This window comes from Cottoperca gobio, chromosome 19, assembly GCF_900634415.1.
Source record: "Cottoperca gobio chromosome 19, fCotGob3.1, whole genome shotgun sequence".
Classification (NCBI taxonomy): domain Eukaryota; kingdom Metazoa; phylum Chordata; class Actinopteri; order Perciformes; family Bovichtidae; genus Cottoperca; species Cottoperca gobio.
The window spans coordinates 1,810,339-1,822,983 of NC_041373.1; the positions used below are offsets into that span (position 1 = coordinate 1,810,339).

Consider the following 12,645-nt stretch of genomic DNA (forward strand, 5'->3'; position numbering starts at 1 on the left):
CCCCCGCGACCCGACCCCGGATAAGTGGTAGACGATGGATGGATGGAAGTGAGGAAAGAGTTCAGAAGGTGTATGGCAAGAAAGGTTGCGGGTCCAGATGGCATCAGCCAAGGCTCCTCAAATCCTGTGCTGACCAGCTGTGTGGGATTGTGGAGCTATTGTTCAGCCTGAGCCTGAAGCTGTGGAAAACATCTTGTGTGGTACCTGTGCCAAAGACCCCTCACCACAAGGACTTCAGCAGCTACAGGCCGGTGGCGCTGACATCGCAGCTGATGAAGACCATGGAGAGGCTGGTCCTTGGCTATTTTGTGAGACCATCGATGGACCCACTGCAGTTCGCTTACCAACTTGGGATCGGTCTGGATGACGCTGATGCAGAGATCCCTCTCTCACCTGGAGAAGTCTGGGGGCACCGTGAGAATAATGTTCTTTGATTTCTCCAGTGTTTTCAACACCATTCAACCCAGACTGCTGGGGAACACGCTGGAGTGCTCAGGCGTGGATCATCACCTCACCAGCTGGATTCTGGACGACCTCACCAACCGTCCACAGTACGTGAGGACCCGGGAGTGTCACTCAGACACGATTGTCTGCAGCACGGGGGCCCCCCAGGGAATGGTTCTGGCGCCGTTTCTCTTCACCCTTTACACTGCAGACTTCACCCACAACACAGCAAAATGTCAGCTGCAAAAGTTCTCTGATGACTTTATTGTCGGACTCATCTCTGATGCTCAATGCAGGGAAGACCAGGAAGCTGGCGGTGGACTTCAGGAGGCGGCATCATTCTCCCCCAACACCAGTGAACGTTCTAGGAAAGGACATTGAGATTGTAAAATCTTACAAGTACCTGTGTGTTCACCTAAACAGTAAACGGGACTGGTCAGATAACTCTGCTACTCAGGTCTTTTGGAGTGCAGGGGGCACTCCTTAAGACAGGGGTTGGGAACCTATGGCTCGCAGACAATTTTGAGCTGATATTTTTTAACATGAATAACAAGTAATAAATAATTATACTGTGTCATTTTAAAGTAAAACATTTAGCAGCGGATTTTGTTTTTAGTTCTCCCCTCATTTTCTCCGCTCCGTCTCTGACTATAGGTGTGTTTGCACGTGTGTGTGTGTCGGCAGCGAAGCCCCGCCCTTCACAAAACAGAGCAGAGGAGAAATTTCCGCAAAGCAAACAGTAGACCAGGGGGGTCAAACTCAATCACAGAGGGCCAAAATGTAAAACTTGGACTACGTCGAGGGCCAAACACGGTCCACATTTATTGAACAGGATAGACATATTGGATAAAGTGCAAAAAGATATGGAACATATTTAAGTAGGCTACATTCTCCTTTTATGCAGTCAGAGCCAGATGTTTGGAATCTTTTCTTAGCTGCCAGTTTAATGTTTGGGGTTCTTAACTGTGGAAACCCTCAGTGAGTGAAGGTGTGCATCAGTGAGATGACTTCTGTGTTGGTTTTTGTTCATCTTCATCACAGAGAAAAGCTGCTCACACAGGTATGTGCTTCTAAACATGTAAAGCATCTGAGCGGCATGAAGGAGGGTTTAGGCATCGTTTCGGGGATGAAGCTTGGAAACTGTGCAGCGCCCACAGTCACACTTTGCCTTGAGTGTGCCATTACACTCGAGGTCAATCAGCTTCATTTGAATGTTCACAGGTGCTGTTTCCATGTCAATTGCAAACGGATTGCTGGGCAGTTCAATTTTTATTTTTGAGCTGCAAAGTCGGAAAATGCACTCAGTTTATCAACAGAATGCGCAGTCGGCAACACAGCGGTGGACATGATTTGTCAGTGTTTGGAAACACGTAGTGACCAAAGTTTCCTTGCTGCATCCGAGTCTCCCACAGGCAGCATGGCTTGGAACGCTCTCACTGCATCATACATGTCCGTGATCACACGGCCCTGAAGCTGGAGGTTTAACAGTGAGATGCTTCGTTATGTCGCACAAAAAACGCCACTTTTCGTCCCAGAGATCTGTGGTGTGTTTCTCTTTGCTTTCCAAAAACTCGAAACTCGAAAAATCTATTCAGCACTTTCCCTCGACTTAAATTGATTCTTATAAAGGTTCCTGTCTGTGTTACGGCGCTTATTACATGTTCCATCTCCATCAGAGCTTTACAACACAGCGCTTCCTGGTGTATGATGCAGTGATACACCATCAGCTCACCTGCACAGGTCTCCCGCTGCATCTTCTCCCGCATCCTCCCCACTAATCTGCTGATATGTCTTTTCCCGTGGTTGTGACAAGCATTGATTTAATTACCAAAACCGGTGGTCCAGTTATGATAGACATATGATATTTTCTCACGGGCCGTATATAATTGCCTTGAGTTTGACACCCGTGCAGTAAACACTGAAACGTGCACATAAATTAGATAAATAACATAAGCGCTTTTAGTTCTCGGAGACGTGTTATACTTAAAAAATGCACGCATACAGTTCATACATTCAATTTGATTAAATATATGGCTCTCAAGGAAATACATTAAAACATATTTGGCTTTTATGGCTATCCCAGCCAAAAAGGTTCCCGACCCCTGCCTTAAGACCTTCTTTGACTCTATGGTGGCATCAGCTATTTTTTATGGAGTGGTCTGCTGGGGCAGCAGCATCTCTGCTGCTGACAGGAAGAGTCTGTACAGACTGGTTAAGAAGGCCAGCTCTGTCCTGGGGAGCCCTCTGGACACTGTGGAGGTGGTGGGACACAGGAGAATGACGGCGAGATACCGTATGTCCTTTCTCCCTACAGCAGTCAGACTGTACAATCATCACGGCCCCTGGTAGACCACCACACCAAGAATCATAAAACAGATCTGTCTTTGCATTTACACTAATAATGCATAACATGCCTAAGTCAGGTAATGTACTATTATAGAACTACCATACATATCAGATTTCTGTCATTTTGAGCCTGTTTGAGTCAGTGAGAGAAATGACACAGCCTTGATTTAGATATTTCATCATAGTTTGGCTCATAAGTGGTAAGGGCAATCCTGAGACACTCATGCAACTTCTCATTGGTTATGCAGAAACGAGCCATGTTTTTTATGCCATTTATATGAGAAAAGCTAGACTAACAAGCTAACTCACAAGTATAGGTAGATCCAAAAATTGTCAGTATAAGCAAGGCCACCTTGTGGGGTACTGACACTGGCTAACCAAAAGTCCACTACACTCTCAGACTGCAAGTGCTTTTTTGAAAGGAAGACTGCATATCAACCAGTTCCATCTGAAAGATGCTCTCATCAATACAAGATATTACCTCTTTTACTTTTACACAGAAGTCTGCATCAGGCTCATGGGTCACGAGCAAACTGCAATACCTCAATGGGAATGCGGAAGCTTTGTAATCTCTCTGAAAAGTTCTCAGTGGAAATTCTCCAAACAACCTCTCCACAGTGTGTTACAGTGTTCTCAGCTCGTTGTTTTCCTAATCAGTAGCAGATGTGTGTATGTTGTGTGCACATACGCTGACTCTGGAGCTCAGGGTCTCAGACAGGCAGTTTGTTGTTCTTCATGTGGCAGCGGTGGTAGCGCAGCCTGCTCCACTATGATATCATTGGTTGCTGGTTGTGAATTAATTGAGGAAATGAGAACCTCATTGAACCCAAGCTGAGAACATTTCTTCTTCATCTATTGTGTTGCCTTCAGAGGTTTTGTTCGATTTTCTTTTATCTTTATATCTCTAGCAATTATTTCAATTATGACAGACCCTTGAGAAATAAATCTTTGTCTTAGATCTAACATGTTGTTTCAATTTCACCTCCAATGTGCTGATGAGCCCGTTTGTGGTTATTGACACAAACTTGCTTTGTCTGTTTCGACAGAGAACGGCATCTCTGAATCAGCTCCCTGTTGAGGACCTCAGAGACCCCCTGCCTCCTCAATGGAGATGCTACGTGTCTCCACAGGGACGCAGATACTACGTCAACACCACCAGCAATGGTAAGAGTCAATGAAATGTAACAGTCCAGGACACATTTTGAAGACATACCGTAGCTGCAGAAGATAACTCTCTCTAAAACCACAATCTGCACTTTTTACATTTCTGTTCATGTACGGGTTAAATAAACAAGATACATGTTAATTACTGGCTAACTGATTCCTCTGCTTCCAGCCTGTATGCCTATGCTAAGCTAGGCTAATCACCTCCTGAGTCCAACACCATATTTAATGCACAGAGACAAGGTTGATCTTCTCATCTCGCTCTCAGAAAGAAAGCAAATTGCCATTTTTCCCATAATGTTGAACTGCTCCTTCAATGTTTATTCTAATGAACACGTATGCAGTGTATATCAGAATCAGAATAAAAAATTCTTTATTAGTCCCACAAATGTACCTTGTTACAGCAAAATAACATATGAAGTAAAGTGACAAGTACACAATAATTAAATAGATAAAGATAAACAAGTACAAAGTGGTTGATAAAAAGTTATAAAAAGTGAATATTGCACGTGGCAGTGATAATTGCACAACAGTGGTGGAATAGTGTGTTCTTGGTATGGTGGTATACCAGGGCCCGTGGTGATTGTACAGTCTGACCGCTGCAGGGAGAAAGGACCTACGGTATCTCTCCGTGAGACACCGTGGGTGAAGCAGACCGTCGCTGAAGGAGCTGCACAGTGCGGACAAAGTGTCCTGGAGGGGGTGGGACATGTTGTCCAATAGAGAGGACAGCTTGGCCATCATTCTCCTGTCTCCCACCACCTCCACAGTGTCCAGAGAGCTCCCCAGAACTGATATAACTGATGGGATAAATGATGAAGAGTAATGAGTATAATAAGTAATATGAGTGCCCAAATTACAAAAATAAGACCCTAACTCTCAAGTTTGGCTTTTTTTCTTCCTGATTTAATTTTATACCAGGATGAATCCATAGTGTCTCATTAAGGTGGATTAGAATATTCTTTATTTCAGGTCCACTTTGTTATTTAGTCTGTGAAACAGGTCATGTCTTTGCATGCAGATATTACCCAGTGCTGTTTTTAGTTGTAATTTTTCTTGCTAGCTAGAAAGGTTACTACTGTGATGTGAAAGGGCTGCTCTGTGATTTATTCTTATTAAAGTGACTGAAGGTGCAACGTGTAAAAGATTAAAATAATTAAAAACAAAAACAAAATGTAAAACATGTTTCTGTGAGAAGACTAAGTGATTTTTTCCTTCCATTTGCTCAGGAGCCGTTTCTGTGAACTACTCCTGGAGATTGTGTCTTTCCATTGCACATGTAAACACAAACAAGCTACAAACCTCCTGGAGCGCATGTTGGATGAACAGTTTATAGCAGAAGTTTACTTTCTGTGGGAAAATTCTATCGCTGATTTGGTTGAAAGACTTTGTGCCTTCAAGACAAAGCTAACGATCTTCAAAACAGACATAATGATAATAACACTGCTGCACTTCCCACAACTCTGTGCATTTATGAGCACATCACCTGACGAATGTGCTGACCTGACCACAAACGTAACGCCAGTCATGACATGACAGACTTCATGACAAAAGAGATTCTATGGCTTCAGCATTTTGACAGCATCTTTCAGATGGAACTGGTTGATGTGCAGTCTTCCTTTGCTTTAAAACAGCACTTGCAGTCTGAGGGTGTAGTGGACTTTTGGTCAAACCATGTTAGCCAGTATCAGTACCCCACAATGTGGAAGGTGGCCTTGCTTATACTGACAATTTTTGGATCTACCTATACTTGTGAGTTAGTTTTTTTCATATCAATCCATCAAAACAAGCTTGTTTCTCCATGACCAATGAGAAGTTGCATGAGTGTCTCAGGATTGCCCTTACCACTTATGAGCCAGACTATGCTGAAATAGCTAAATCAAGGCAGTGTAATTTCTCTCACTGACTCAAACAGGCTCAAAATGACAGAAGTCTGATATGTGTGGTAGTTCTATAGTAGTGACTTAGGCCTGTAATGCATTCTTAGTGTAAATGCAAAGACACATCTGTTTCATGATGATTCAAACAAGCCTACTTACTGTTAAATTGTAAAAATGTATCCAAGATATGTATGTTATTGTGAGTCTGATGGCTGCTGTTTTACTATGTTCTATTTGCATTTAGTATTTCATTTTATGGATATGGACTTGTTTTCAAAGCACCTTATGTATGCTTGGAAGGGTTGAGGATATTATAAACAGGGCTACTTACTGTTAATGTGATGAATACTGTTTTATTATATTCATCTTTTTTCTACATTAGTGGACATGGACCTGTTGGGAAAACAACTTATGTCTCCTTGGTTTTAAAGATGCAACATTTTGCACTTTTGTGTCAAGCCTTGTAGCCATAGCTTTCCTACTGTTTCGTTTGGACTGGTTGCTTTCTGCAATGAATTATGGTGACAATTAAAGTGAAGAAAAGGAATGCACATTACTAGTTCATTTCATGTATTAGTAACTATTAACACTACTGTAAGTAAGAGTTATTTGTAGTGATTCATTGACAAAGTCCAGGAACCCCCAGGGATTTTCTTATTTGGCCCACTTGCTAATGAAGTTGAATACCCCTTCTCTAAGGTGTCACCTTATGACCTCTGACCCTGTCTGGGGTCAGAGTTCAATTCCACGCACAAGCCAAATCTCCATTTGCCTTTTCGCTGAAACAAGCTAGCAGCAGCAGCTACGATGGGGTGCTAGGTGCGTTTTTTACGCTAAACATGGCAGAAAAGCAAAACTATTTTCACAATGATTGGGAGGAAGAATTATTTTTTACAACAGTGAAATAAAAGTGTGTATGTCTCATTTGCGGGGAGACAGCAAGAGGCACATTATGGAGAGACACTTCGGTACGTGTCACAAAAGCTACCCACCTGGCAGCACTGTGGGCAGAACAAGATTTGAAGATGTGACAGTTAATAATTTCCTTAATTTTTTTTACAGAAGTGATAGTTTGTACTAAACTATAACCGGTGTGATTTTGAACAAAATACTACAAATGTTCTCATTCATACAAAACTGTCAATAAAGACATTTACAAAAATATCAGAGATGTGATAACTCTGACTTTCAAATGTTGAAATAGATTGAGAACATAAATAAATAATGTTGCATGTTTAAATATATCTGTGTTTCCTACCATGGTAAATTATTGTTAATAATCATGATGAATAATTAACATTAATATGTGCTCAGTCTCTTCACATATATGAATATTTATTATGATTATATTATCATTAAAGGTGAACCGTGCAACTATCTTATTCAGGAAGTTTGTATCAAACAAGTAGCACTTAGTAGTATTATTTAGTACCCTTGAAGTAGCTCTCAGTTTCAAAAAGGTTGGTGACCCCTGCCTTAGAGTATTCCTTCCATTTATTTTCCACTTTTAATCTGTCACTTTACACAAAATAATGTCCTGCTTTGCTCAACAACTACACTTTGGATTGAAAATAAAGCATTATCAAGGGGCAAACAAGGAGGGCTGGGCAGGAGGCCGGCGAAGCAGCTCAGGATGCCGGCGGAGAGGGGGGCGGCGGTGGAGACGCCCAGGAGGCCGGGCTGGATGCGGGTGGAGCCGCTCAGGAGGCCAGCAGGGAGGCCGCGATGGAGGCCGGTGGAGATGCACCGGAGGCCGGTGGGGAGGCTGGGCTGGAGGCGGGCAGAGCCGCTCAGGAGGCTGGTCTGGATGTGGACAGAGCTGCTCAGGAGGCCGGCAGAGATGCTCAGGAGGCTGGTCTGGATGCGGACAGAGCTGCTCAGGAGGCCGGCGGAGATGCTCAGGAGGTCGGGCTGGATGCGGGCAGAGCCGCTCAGGAGACCGTCTGGATGCGGGTGGAGCCACTCAGGAGGCCGGCGGGGAGGCCACGCTGGAGACCGGCGGAGATGCTCAGGAGGCCGGACGGGACAGCTGGTGGAGCCGCTCAGGAGGCCGGCGGAGGGACGGAGGGAGCACAGGGGCTGGAGTCTCGAGGGACTGAGGGAGCACAGGGGCTGGAGTCTCGAGAGACTGAGGGAGCACAGGGGCTGGAGTCTGGAGGGACGGAGGGAGCACAGGGGCTGGGGTCTGGAGGGACGGAGGGAGCACAGGGGCTGGGGTCTGGAGGGACGGAGGGAGCACAGGATCTGGGGTCAGCAGGTTCAGAATACCAAAATTCGACCAAACTGCTGAAACTGACAGCCTGTCAAACTCTGCTGTCTGATCATTTTCACGTGAGGCTGATGATCTGTGTTTACTGGAGCTCTAATGTTAACCGGAGCTGTAGCCCTTGTAACGTTACGTTAGTTTGTTTATCGGACTAAATCCAAAGGTGCTAGAAAATCGACCCACATATTTGTCTCATTTTACCGGTGGCGGTGCAGCCAGGAGAGCAGAGGAGGAGACAGGTCGCAGAGCCGGCACTCGGCAGCCACTGGAGTTACAGTGACTCACTATCACCTCTAGAGGAACAAGTGGTAATACAGACTGGACGGAGCACAGCTAGCTGTTAGCATGCTAACTTTAGTAGATATCTCTACAACACAACAGAGAGATGTCTTTAACATAACATTAACACTGTTACTTCTTCACACTCATACTGTTGATAATGTTAGTTAATTGTTTTAAGTATAAATGTTGACATATCTTACACATTGAACCTTTAATGGCAGTCTATAATTCTTGTGGAATCAATGGTCACCGGTTCGATACTGCTACTGCTGCTTCTAAATTACTAGTACTACTTCAGTGGTATTTTTGAATTATCATTGTTATCTCCCACAAATTTTCTTTAGGAAATGCTTATTCTAGTTTTGAATTAAATTACAGGTAATTTTTTTATTTATTTAGCAGACACTCTTATCCAGAGCGACCTAAAGAGAACTAACTACAGGGACAGTCTCCCTGGAGCAACTCAGGGTTAAGTACCTTGCTCAGGGGCACAATAGTGGCAGCCTCGTATTGAACTCACGTATAAAATTACTTTGTTACGTTGCATGGCTGGATCTTTAGTCAATTAAATTGACAAATGTCAATGGAGTTTCTTCTGGAACAGAATCCGGACATTCTGTTTTCATTTCAGCTCTTTTCCTGCAAATGTCAACATTGTTTAGTTTAGATATGGTAGGTTATATTATTAAATAGCACTGATAACAATATGCAGTCTGTCCTTGGCTGGTAGGCTTGGTGTCCAGCAGAATATGCTTACATTTCTCGTTACATCTCAATGCCACTGTCTGCTCAGCTGACCTCAAATGCTTGCAACGGCCTGCACGCTCAGTTTGTCGTAGTCTTACGTAACTGTAAATGCTAACCTTTATCCACAATGGCTACAGTGTATCTTCTGCTTTTTCCTTGTCTGTTTTATCGCTATAAGAGGAGAGTCTTCTCCAAAGAAATAAGGGGCAGCATTTCACCTCAACTACTGGGTCCATACTTATTACTTACAATCTGAATTTGGGCTCATTAAAGTATATTTATCAATCAATCAATCAATCCATCGGCCAAACTAAACGGCTGACATTCTGAGAGACAGAACGTTGGCCTACAGTTTACATTAGCCATCTGTGTGTTTACTGTGCCACTAACCGGGGGCTGTAAAGTCTGTGTAGCATTGCGTTTTGATAGTTTGTTTATTGGCTTGGATCTGGGGTGGCAGAGATGAGGGAAAATTATTTTTAATTAAATTCTGGCCATATCTTATACATTGCACCTTTGGGCACTATCGTTCCTCTGGGATGATACGGAGTGTGAATGGGCTGTCTTGACTCATAAAAACCACAGACAGGAGGTACAGTAGCTAATGCATCAAAGCCAAGTGTCATATAGTTATGAATAAAATATAGCAGTGTCAATGCTAACTTCTCCATTTCTCTTTCTCCCCGATCAGAATCGGGGCTGTATCGCATCTCTTGTGGCGTGTATGGTGGACAGTAAGCTGATGGCAGGGTATTTTTGTTTTTAGATTTGCTGTTGACTATTTGAATTAATTAATGTCTGCTACACTACTACTGTCTTCTGTTGTCAGTCACTAAGTTGCTGCTACACTCCGGTGAGTCTGAACCAGTGATATATGCAGAATGAACTTGCAGTTATGACTGACTGAATCTGATCTCTCACCTGTATAGAAACCTGTTTGACTGAAATTATAAGGATTTCAAGAGCTAGTTGGCTAGAAACTCAAACTGTTCCACTTGAGTGTCAACATTCTTAGTAAATATGTGCGATTTTACACCTCGTACAGTCACTAATACAAACATGTTTCAATTGACTGAAAAATATTTTAAGGGCATATTAAATTAAAAATGATATTGATAAGATAACTTAATTTGTCATATCAATTGAATTTCCTATTTTTCAATCTGGCAAACTGGGCATTATCCACATGTTAAATGTAATATAAATATAGTTTTTTAAATAGAACTTTTACTGCTATCCCTTTGGCAAGGCAGACAGTTACAATAACAAACACTTTTCCAGAGGTAAATAGATTATGCTGTATTTTTCTGCATTAGTATATTTCGCACAGTATCGATTTGTTTACGACAATCTAATCGAGGGAAATTGAGCCATTTAGGGTAAGTGCGCTGGTGTTGTACATCAAAAGTGAAGGCACAGCCTCTCTCCATAAGGCGCCAGTTATCCCCTCCATGCATGTAATTTGAGCTTGGTTCAGTTGTTTCCCCTGCTTCGCAGCACCAAATAGAGGTGATCCAGCCCAAGAGACTCAAATGAAATAAGAGCTCTTTACATGTCCGTCCTCTTCTTTCTATACTGACAGTAACGGCTCAGGGCTGTGGTGAGAATAGACTCAGGGGAGGATAGATCAAAGAGAGCCCTTCATATTAAGGTCTTTTCTCAGCCAGGCTTTTTGTGTCCCTATTTTCCAGCATCTTTACAAGCAGAAGTCAAATAGGGACAGATGATGGGAACGTATCAGTGCCACTAAGGCGCTCAGTTATACATTACAAATCTATTAAATGAAATTGAAAAGTTTGTACCTATCATATTCAGTTGTTATTAGTCTAAAGGAAAACAGATGATTGATGAAGGAACCTATTTTCTTTATCCAGTAACTTAAAATGACTGATGTGAAGGGGCTGTTGTACAGGACATTCTTTCCAACCATGAAGCTAAACCCACAACTTGTATTGCAGAATGTAGCCCTTTCCACCATGGGATTTTTGTCAAATGTGGTCCTGATGTGATAATAGTAGTTCTTGGTAAATGCTGGAGCCACAAAATACAAATTTGAGCACATTGGACGCAACAAGCAAGAATGCGACAACCATAACAGGTGACTCCCTGGCTGAGAGACCTGTCAATAAAGTTCACATCCCAAAATAAATGTTTCCAAAATACACAGTAATTCTCATATAATTATAATATATATATATATATATATATATATATATATATATATATATATATTTACATGCTACATATGTGCATGTGCTTATGATAAGTAATCACATAAGAGTATTTTTAAATTTTAACATTAACAACATGAACATTTTTCTGTAACTCATCTTGAAACCTGGGTCACTGTGTTCTTGTAGTAAATAAATATCCTAATAAGATTGGGACTTGGGCATTGTAAGATAGCTTTTAGCCATGATGGTGGCCAGCTGTTTTCACAAGGTTATGCAATAGGATAATTTAGCTGAGCATTCTATAGTTTGCTCTGACCTGCTTTGTGAAGGTATAATGAATTATTTTCCTAAATATAAAAACAGTAATATCATTGTTTATACTTAACACATTGCTGTGTAAGCTGTTATTGCTGTTAGTTGTGTTTGCTAATGATAATGTTAGCCAGTTACTTTAAGTCTATTTTAGAAAAGTTGGAAACAGTTGACGAATTAGGGTGATTCATCAACTCATCAAGCCTGGTTCCAGACCTCTGAAATGACATGTGAAATATGTTCTGGTGTATTGTGTTCATATGTAACACAATGTGTGGGTTGTTGTCGTAGTAGTATGCGTTATTGCTGTTGAGTTGTTGGTATTGTATTTGATCATTAGCCAGCCAACTAGCGAAACAATTTTTATGCACACCAGCATCATCTATTCCTTGTGCGCAAGTAAAGAAACCAGATCTAAATCTGTTGAAAGAATAATGTACATCCCACATAAAAATGCGCAGCCCCAGTGGCGCAGCTTGTAGAGTAGGCGTTCCCTCAATTAAAGGCTTGCCGCAGCACCCTGGGGTTCGAATCTGACCAGTGGCCATCTGTTGCGTTTAATTTTCCTTATCTCTATCCAATCTTAAACTGTACTATCATTTAAAGCCTAATAAGCCCACATTTTCCTCCCAGCACTCTCTTCTCAATAACACATACACACAATCATCAATATTTATTTTTAAATATAACATGATATTCAGTCTTAGATGTGTGTGTCAAAGAATTTTCAAGGCAAAGATACTTTAAATCCACTGCAGCCTTGCACTTCGCCAGTAGAGGTCATTGTACCTGAAGCTTCGAGTAATGAACCCATTTCCGAAACAATTGGCTGAAGCGAGTGCTTCACTACACTGAGGCACATGGAAAAGCTAAACCTGACAAAAACTGAACTGATCACTTGAGACTCACGACACATGAACAAGTGCCAACTGGCACAAGACAAGGGGGGGCAGGACTATTTAAACATGATGTGAGAGGGCACAGGTGAAAACAATCAGGGGCGGGGCATACCAAGGAAGGAAGTAAAACA

The 12,645-nt window shown here is 42.2% G+C and overlaps 1 protein-coding gene across 1 annotated transcript in view; it reads left to right on the forward strand.

Annotated features, from left to right (window-relative positions):
• The first annotated feature begins 3,606 nt into the window (after positions 1-3,606).
• Positions 3,607-12,645, forward strand: part of LOC115024736 (growth arrest-specific protein 7-like) — a 38,981-nt gene continuing 29,942 nt past the window's right edge. The window contains exon 1 of the mRNA XM_029456541.1: positions 3,607-3,954. Within this exon, the coding sequence (XP_029312401.1) occupies positions 3,786-3,954 (169 nt within the window). The 5' untranslated portion in view covers positions 3,607-3,785. The remainder of the gene's footprint in view (positions 3,955-12,645) is intronic.